This window comes from Ailuropoda melanoleuca, chromosome 6 (assembly GCF_002007445.2).
Source record: "Ailuropoda melanoleuca isolate Jingjing chromosome 6, ASM200744v2, whole genome shotgun sequence".
Taxonomy (NCBI): domain Eukaryota; kingdom Metazoa; phylum Chordata; class Mammalia; order Carnivora; family Ursidae; genus Ailuropoda; species Ailuropoda melanoleuca.
In genome coordinates this window covers 78,315,546-78,324,897 of record NC_048223.1, presented here as the reverse complement: position 1 = coordinate 78,324,897, position 9,352 = coordinate 78,315,546, and the positions used below count along the sequence as shown (strand labels likewise).

General features: G+C 48.4%; 1 protein-coding gene across 4 annotated transcripts in view; it reads left to right on the top strand.

Annotated features, from left to right (window-relative positions):
- DUPD1 (dual specificity phosphatase and pro isomerase domain containing 1) overlaps positions 1–8,667 on the top strand; it is a 37,200-nt gene extending 28,533 nt beyond the window's left edge. For 3 of the 4 annotated variants that reach the window (XM_034662723.1, XM_002921979.4, XM_034662722.1), the window contains exon 4: positions 8,030–8,667. In XM_034662723.1, coding sequence (XP_034518614.1) covers positions 8,030–8,274 — 245 coding nt within the window. In that variant the 3' untranslated portion in view covers positions 8,275–8,667. The remainder of the gene's footprint in view (positions 1–8,029) is intronic. The other variant, XM_019802536.2, reaches the window with a different exon arrangement.
- The last annotated feature ends 685 nt before the right edge of the window (positions 8,668–9,352 follow it).

The following is a 9,352-nucleotide window of genomic DNA, read 5'->3' as shown; positions in this document are numbered from 1 at the left end:
CCCCACCCCACGAAGCCCCGCCCCCACCCCATGAGGCCCCGCCCCTCGCCTTGGCTGGAGGCGGGATCTGCGCACTCTCAAAGCCTGTTCTGCTGTCGGGGGTTGTGTGTGATTGAGCTGGGGCTGTCTGAGCCCCAGGAGGCTGGGAGCCACACCGAGGGTGTTGCTAGTGGGCTCTGGGCCTTGATTGCCGTTGTGGGGAATCGGGATCGGGAGGGTTCAGAGGAAAGGCCTTCAGCCTGAATCCCAATTCCCTCAGGCTCACCAGCAGTCCTTGGAACAGCAGGGACGTCCGGATGCCCTCAGACCTGGGACTACAGCCCAAACGCTAATTGTGCCTGGGCCCAAACCTGCCTAATAGCTAGGGGCTTCAATGCCAGAAAACCTTCAGGGAGCTGACTTGATTGGGAATCCGTTGAGAGACTTCAAATTCTCCTGCCAACCAACCGAGCCTGTGGCCTCCCCCAACCGTCCCCGACACACACACACACAGTCTAGTGAGGCCTCCTATAGAAAGCTTACAACCTAGCCTTCTAAGTGTCGAACTGTATTTGAGAATCTGAATTTTGCGCCCGTGATGTCCAAATTTCCAAGGTTAATTATCCATTTTTAAAATCACAGTGCTAGTCCTTGCACTCAAAATGCAGTTTTAGCTGGTTTAATCCTGGTAAAGGCTACAAGGCTCTTTCAGAGAGAAGGGCTTGGCTTAGGTCTGCATTGATGTAAAACAATACATAGTTATTGCTGCAAGGGGGCATTTCAGGGGCATTTCATAGAGGCCGGAGGGACTTCTACTCCCTACTCTGTGCTCTGACTTTAGGCCCACTTGTGGTACCTCTTTATGGGACCATCACATAACTCAGGGTGTCCAGTTACTGAAAGCCTTTCTTGCCACAAGCGGCTGAGATTACGAGGCTCAGCGACTGGCTGATGCCTGCTTGGGGAACTTGCAGTCTGCCGCTGGGCCCAGGCGGAGTCCCAGACCTTGATGGCCGTCCCTCGGTGGTCTTGGCCCCACAGCTAGGCACCAACAGTCTGTCATTATTTTGGTTCAGAAAGCAATGTCACAATGAAAAAAAAACACCTCACAGAGCTGAAGGGCTTCTATTAGGGGATGCCTCTGATTTCAAAGTCATGCTTTTATGAGACTATTTATGGACCATCTTTTGCATTCTGCACATTCTGGGTTTCTAAGCAGTATCAAAAAGCAACTGGACTCTGACTCATCAACATGAGGTAAAATTCACCTCTGATTATTTGAAGTTAACCGAAAACATATTTGACAAGAAAAAACAAAAAGCTGCCACAGCCCAGTCCTTCGGTTTCTGTTTAATGTACTCTTTTGCCATTACTGTATCTCCAAACTTTCTCTCAATGGAAGGGGTCTGGCAGGCCTTGGAGAAGACAGGGCGGGGTTCAAATTCATGCCATACAACTTACTAACACTGTGATTTCTCTAAGCCTTGCTTTCTCAATCTGGTGATGAAAATATTTACCTTGAGAGGTTATAATGAGGATCAGTAACCCACACAGGGCACTTAGCATCGACCCTGGTGCACAGCAGGTACTCAGATGTGTTTGACAAAGAGAGGTCGTGCACCATGAAACACATAACCACGCTAGCGTGTGCGCCTCAGAGTAATGAAGTTTCCAATCCCAAAAGAAAAAAAAAAGGAAAAAAGACGTTCCAACTTTGAACTAGTACAGTGACTCACATGACAGCTCGTTTCAGTTCCTGGCACGCCATTTTAGAGTCCTCAACCCTCTGCTGAGTTAGGAAAGAATGGGGCCGCAAGTCATATGTAGGCCTGGGCAGATGGCAGAGCACTGATGAGATGTCAGGCTGGGGTGGGTCCTGACTCCTGGGTCATATGTTTGAGAGCACCTAGCAAAGAAAAGGGAGGGTCAAGAGAGAAAAGTACGTGCTCAGGTCTGAGAACATGCAGGGGCTACGATAGGTGGGCGGGGCTGTGGGGCTAGACCAGTTGGCTGGGGAAGGGGAGCAGGGCATGACCTCATGGCCAGGTGGGAGCCTGGGGTCCCTTCTCAGTGCCTTTGCACTTGAATATCTTCAAGTCTGGGGCTCAAACCGAATGTGAACCCTGCAGAACCTGGCAGGGAGATGAAGCTGGACCGCGTGGGGGGTGGGGAGGGCGTGCTTGTGGCCAGGTGGAGAGTCCCACATACTCTCCAAGGGGGCGCCTGCTACTCAGTCTCAGCCAACATGAGTCTTGTGAGAATCAGTGCAAATGGGGTAGATCTGATTTTTCGGGAAAAGTCTTCAGTCTGGATTTTAACGTGAAATTCCCCAATTTTTAACTGTTGGCAACACCTTGAAAATTTCTTAAAATACTACAAAGGCCAAACAAAAGAAATCCAGTGGCTGTCCATTTGTAACCTAGGCTGAGTCATCCGAGTAACAAAATAAAATGCTCATTAGCCATAAGTGGCATTGTCGCAGACTCCATCCAATGGGGATGGCCGGTGCTCAGTCTTCACGGGGCATGTGGTGGGCGGCATGGTGGGTCTAGTTGCTCACTGGAAGTCTAGGGGACACGACTCTAGCCTATTAGAGCCAGGCTCCCTCACATGCTTCTTATTATACTCGTGATGTAAGAGGTGTTGATGGACAGCCTGGTCCGAACGCAAGGCATCTCTCTCTCTCCCCTCTCTTGTCTTTCCTGTTCTTCTTTGGCTGGTTTCAGCCGAGTGTACACTGTTTCCCACTGCTGCCCCTTGCATGCAGTCTTATTTACTCTTGTTGAAAAGCCTTCCTCATGGTGTTGCAGAGCTGTACCCGTGCCTGCTGTGAGCCCCATGGGACCCACCCCTCTCCCGTCCTACCCTGACCCATCTCTTCCGAAAGAACTTCCCAGACAACTGTAGTCACCCTTGCAAAATCTCAGAAATAAGCTAGTCCGGTGTCTGGCCCTTAGAGCTGGGGAAACAGAGGCCCAGAGAAGCCAAGTCACGTGCCCAGGGTCACAGAGCTAATGAGAGGCCAGCAGGAATTCTTTCTGTCACCCAGGCCTCTCAGAAGAGTCCTGTGCCCTTATTTTGAACATCCGGTGACTTCTCTGTATAAGAGGTCACAAAAATCATGAAAGGTGAGGCACGCCAGCTGGTTATAAGATCTGAAATAGCTGAACGTGTCATTCTTCAGCCGAGAAAGAACTACCGACAAAATACTGCCTCGAAACCCCGTTTGGACGGCCTGCACCGCTCCTGGCGTGGCCTCTTTAGAGGCGAAGTCACGTGGTTTTAATTTACGAAATTTACGAAATCCCAGCGCAGATACCGGGAGGCTCTAAAGATCAGGTTTTAGTATCGCCACTCTCCTTTTGTTCTTTCTTTCTTTCTTTCTCTTAAACAGTCCATAGCCTGCTTTTGAAGCCTTCTTAAAATCTATTATGGATAAGGCGGGTATGAATAAATAAATGAATCCGCTTTTGAGCAGAAGCTTGGCTCTCTGGTGTTTCTAAGCTTTAACCAGAGCAGATTGTCAGGGTATTTTAAGGGTCCCCTGCCCCACTGCAGCACACGCAGGCCTGCCCCCTCGCAGTTCAAAACACCGCATGCACCCTTTTCCAGACGCCTTCCACATACCCAGAGCTGTTGCGGGGGAAGTATGAACCCCGCCTCTGCAGGGTGCTGAGGAAGGCAGGTGAGTGAGAGACGCGGGAAGAGCATTCCTCCAACACCAAGGAAGGAGGTTGCTTATGAGAGAACACACCTGGCAGGGGTGGCGTTGAATTGAGGGTGGGGGTTGGTGGGTCTGGTGGGTAACAGGTATGGCCTGTATATCTGATTTCAGTGACAGGGGCCTATCTTTTGGTCACCAGTGAAAATGTGCAATTGGGGAGTAGCAGAGTTCTGGACATGGGCTTTCTTTATATGATTGTGGGACTTTACCTTTTGGTAAAGGCTAAGGGGAATTATTGCATTGAAATCACCATTTTTTGAAACATAGATTGGGACCTCTCAGTGCATCATAAAAATCAATTTAGTGGCTGCAACCAGCATTTCTTTTAAGAAAATGAATAGATTAGAAAAGAATTGAAAATATCAGCATGTATTGCACGTAGTATAAGTTCCTATTACCTTGTGGAACTTTTGTCTGATATACACACACTTGTGATGCCACTAGCATCGAAGATCTCCGAATCTGGCATCAGGTAGCCTGGGTGCGAATCACGGTTCTGCCACTTCCCAGCTGTGCAAACTGGACAGACCACCTCTTCGCACTTCATCTCCTCTGTAAAGCGGGCATGGTCATCGTATCCACCACATCTGTTTGTTGTGCCGATTGGCTATGGTAAACTATGTACTTGGATTCAGGGGGGAGGTGAGTAGGCTGTGAACTGTGGTGTGCTGCAGGGGGGTGCACTGAGCTAGGAAATGCCAACCCCGACAAAGCTGCCTTCGCGAGGGGCACTCACCCTGGCTGGTGTCTAACAGAGAGCCTCCCAGCATCTCTGGTGTAGGCCATGCCCGGAGCAGGCCCCGTGCAGCTTTCCTTGCCCTTGTCTTTTTTTTTTTTTTTTTTAAGATTTTATTTATTTATGTGACAGAGAGACAGCCAGCAAGAGAGGGAACACAGCAGGGGACTGGGAGAGGAAGAAGCAGGCTCCCAGCGGAGAAGCCCAATGTGAGGCCTGATCCCGGAACGTGGCATCATGCCCTGAGCCGAAGGCAGACGCTTAACGACTGCACCACCCAGGCACCCCCCTTGCCCTTGTCTTCTGAACCCTCCTGGGAGCGTGCTCACCACCCCACCGGATGCCGGACCCCAAGGGGCGGTGCTTACCTGAGCCACGGAGCAAAGAGGGAGCAGTGCCCTGGGGGTGCCGAGACAGGCCCTTTAACCCGAGGGAGACCTACCAAGCTCACAGGGCTGATGGCATTAATGCTGCTTTTGTAAAACCAAAATTCAGCTCCTGGAGCCTCTGCCGGAGCCGAGGGCGCCCTTCCCTCCCTTCCCCTTTCTCTTCCAACCCCCTCCATCTCCCTTCGCCCTTTTTCTCCCCTCCCCTCCTCCCACTTAACAGACTTCAGGCTCCCAAAAGACTTAATGAACTACAGCTTTCGTCTGTTTCAAGCATTTAGTCATGACAGAAAGAATTACCCTTTTTTGCCAGGAGAGGAAGAAACGCTTTAGTTATCAGCAGAGCTGGCAAGAGGCCAGGCAGCCTCTGGAACAGTTTGTGGGGATTAGAATGCCAGAGGTACATTCCAGTCCAGGAGCAGTCATGCCACGCAAGAGCCAGGGCCGGCCTCCCCCAAACCCGACCCTGCAATGAAGAAGCCGCCCTGCTTCTCGCCTTCCTTTCTAGCCCATGTGCACAAGGAAAAAGTCGTGTAGTCGCATTCTTGTAGCTCAGCAACATGGAGGGTGGGATTGAGGGCCCCTGGTTAGCTTGTGGAGATTCGTGAAAACGAACTGTGATAAAGAGAACAGTTCTTATGACGCACCTCTCTGTGCCAGCACTGGGTGTGCAGAGGGACCAAAATGGAGTCCTCACTGCCGGGCAACGTGTGCAGGCCTCGCCAGCCGGGGGAGGAGAGAGAGAATCCCCGGGCCCGGTGGTCGGGGCCTCTTGGATTTCTCATGCTGCCTGGGCTGCAGACCATCGCCACTGTCCTGGGCATGGGTCCCCTGGCACAGGTGAAGGGGTGAGTGTGAGAAGGACATGGGGGAGCCACACCTGCTCAGAAACATTCTTTAGCAAGCTGTTCTCGTATCCTGCTGACGTTCCACAAAGCCAGTGATGTCCGTAAGTCTTCTCTGTCATCCTTTTGAGCTTCAGGTCCGAGACTCAGGAATAGAGACATCACTAGAGTCACAAGTCACACAGCTCAAAGTGCCCCAGCCATCTCAACCCCAGCCGAGCTATCCCACAGTGACAGGAGAGGGCAGAGGCTGGGGCAGCCGTGGTGGGGACAGGTGGAGAGCTTAATCTTCTTACTTTCTCTGTCCACAGAGCACTGAGGCCAGTGGTCAGCACACAGAAGGGCCTCAATAGCAAGTTGCTTTAAACCATTTCTAGGGACGGCACCTGCTTTTCAGGTGACCTCTGGTATGTCGTGTCACCACTCTGAGCCCATTTTCCATTTGTAAAACAGGGACGATGATAATGAAGCTTGAAGGTTCTGGTAAGGATAAAATGAGATCAAGCACGTTGATGCACTGTGCGAGTTCCAGAGCACTACCAAATCCTGTCCTGAAGTTTGGACAAGCTACTTCACATTGTGGCTTCTCAGCTGGACCCAGCTGACGCCATGGTAGTGTCCAAAGGGAGTTTTTGTTTGTTTGTTTATGGAGATTCTTCTGATCTCTGGTTCTCAAACTTTCTAGTCTCAGAACGCTTTGACACTCTTAAAAAGTATTGAAGTCTTCATAGAGCTTTTGTTCGTGTAGGTTATATCTATCAATATTTATGCTATTAGAAATAAAAACTGAAAAACTAAAATATTTGCTCAAAATTTAAAAACCCATTGCATGTTAAAATAATAACATGCTTTGATGAAAAAAATTGTATTTTCTAAAATAAAGCTAGGGAGAAGAGTGGCATTATTTTACATTTTTTGCAAATCTCTTCAATGTTAGGCCTATTACAATTCTGTTCGATTCTCATATCAGCTTCTACATTCAATCTGTTGCGATACGTTGTTTCGGTTGAAGTATATGAAGAAAATCCAGCCTCATTCAGATATGTAGTTGGAGAAAGGAGGGTTATTATTTTTTCAATTTTTTTAGGGAGGGATATTTTAATAGACTTTCCAGATAATTGTGGATATTCTTCTTTATTTTTTTTATTTTTATTTTTTTAAAAGATTTTATTTATTTATTTGACAGAGATAGAGACAGCCAGCGAGAGAGGGAACACAAGCAGGGGGAGTGGGAGAGGAAGAAGCAGGCTCATAGCAGAAGAGCCTGACGTGGGGCTCGATCCCATAACGCCGGGATCACGCCCTGAGCCGAAGGCAGATGCTTAACCGCTGTGCCACCCAGGCGCCCCGTGGATATTCTTCTTTAATACTACACCAAAGCTTGACAAGTAATTGGTTTTTTATAATAATTTTTTATTATGTTATGTTAGTCACCATACAGTACATCCTTAGTTTTTGATGTAGGGTTCCATGATTCATTATTGGCGTATAACACCCAGTGCTCCATGCAATATGTGCCCTCCTTAGTACCCATCACTGACCTATCCCAATCCCCCATCCCCCTCCCCTCTGAAGCCCTCAGTTTGTTTCCCAGACAAGTAATAGTTTTTTAAAGCTAGCTGTGATGTGGCAACTGAAACATATCGATAAACTTCATACATACTCTTTTATATGAAAATCCATTGGTCTGTCTTGCACTTTGAATGGATTTTTTTTACCCATGCATGATTTCATAATATTGGTCATTTGGAAAACATCGTTCCCTAAGTTATGTTGATCTTTCAATTGTTGACACTTTTCATTGTACATCATCAAAAGCACACATTTGTTAATATCATCAGTATTAGGAAACTGTCAACCTCACAGTAATAGATAAAAGTTTTCAAAAATTCTAATTTTTTGCTCAAAAGCTTGGATTTTATCACTGGCAGCAAATACCATTGGTTGTTTTCTTTGAAATGAGAGGCTTACTTTGTTCACTTTTGAGACAGAGCTTGCCAAATACCCAAGTGTGAATTATCCTGGTTTTTCTGTCATTTGTTCTTTTAAGTGAAAACAGTGTTTCATGAACAGTGGCTAACTCAGCTTGCAACGCGATCTCCCATGTGTTTTTCCTTGAGATAACCATCTTACTTTGGTACTCAGCCAAAGCGCTTTATGGGAACGTACCATTTCATCACACAGAATATTAGGTAGAAGTGTAACCCAAAGCTGAAATTTGATAAAATTTATTTTTACTGCTTCATCAAGGGTGTTCGTAAGGGCAATGGGCATTTCTTCCCCCCTGAGAGTGCGTGGTGGCGAAGAACGCAATGACTACTAGTATAGTTTGGCGCCTCTTCTCCCCACTGTATTTCAGGTAAGATCCTGGTTCACTGTGTCATGGGCCGCAGCCGGTCGGCGACCCTGGTCCTGGCCTACCTGATGATTCACAAGCACATGACCCTGGTGGACGCCATTCAACAAGTGGCCAAGAACCGCTGTGTCCTACCCAACCGGGGCTTTCTGAAGCAGCTCCGGGAACTGGACAAGCAGCTGGTGGAGCAGAGGCGACAGACCAAGCACAGTGACAACAGTGAGAATGCTGGTGAGACGGAGCCGTAGGGCCTCTCGCGCACACAGAGACCCTTGGGAACGGAGAGGGAAGGCCGAAATCGCCCTGCCCTGGGGCTTGGGACAGTGAAACCAAAGCTTGACCTCCTCCTGTCTTAAACTTCCCAGGGGCGCGCTGACGAACGGGGAGGATTCAAAGCCGCCTCCTGGATGAGCACTTGGCTTCCTGGCAGAACGAGGCCAACGGCCTTCAGCAGAACTGGTTACAGATGAGCACACAGCTCTGCACCAAGGCGCCTGTATTTTTTAAAATTTTTTTATCTGGTAAGATGGAAGCAGAAAAGGATTGGAAAATGTGTAGGCATTGTGCTGTGATTAAATGTTTTGCCTTTGTCTGAAAGTCATACTTTTTTTCTTTTTTTAAGATTTTATTTATTTGTCAGAGAGAGAGAGCACAAGCAGGTGGAGCAGCAGGCGGGGGAGGGGGCAGAAACAGGCTCCCCGCCAAGCAAGGAGCCTGATGCGGGACTCGATTCCAGGAGCCTGGGATCATGACCTGAGCCAAAGGCAGATCTTAACCGACTGAGACATCCAGGCATCCATGAAAATCATATTCTTAAAAAATAATTTTAAAAGATAATTTTTTATTTTTCTAGCTGCAGGAAAGTGCCCTGGGGAGTTGTGTTACGGGAGACTTGTGTTACACAAGAGTTTGCACAGCTTATTAGGCCCCCTCTTTGGGGCATCCGTACTTTCTCACCAACTCCTGCATCCTCTTTTCCACGGAATCCCCAGGCTTGGGTCGCCCCTGTAGACGCTGCTCTCTGCGAGGTGCAGAGAGTACTCATTTATTAGGACTGGGGTGGGTGTCCCGAGTCCCTGTACACAGGCCCCTGCCTGGTGTTCTTCCTCCTTCCTCAGGAGCCAGGGCTCTTCAGAATCTTAGCCAGAGCTGCCGCTACCCAGAAAAGTTCCATGAATTGTGAACAAGAGTTTGACTTTACAATTTCAGAAAAAAAGGAGGAGGATACTACTTGGAGAAGCTCCTTTCGTTTTGATTCTAGTCAAAGTAACAAGGGCTTGTTTTCAGTCACACCAGAAAAGTATTTGCAAACGTGTTTGCTGTCTA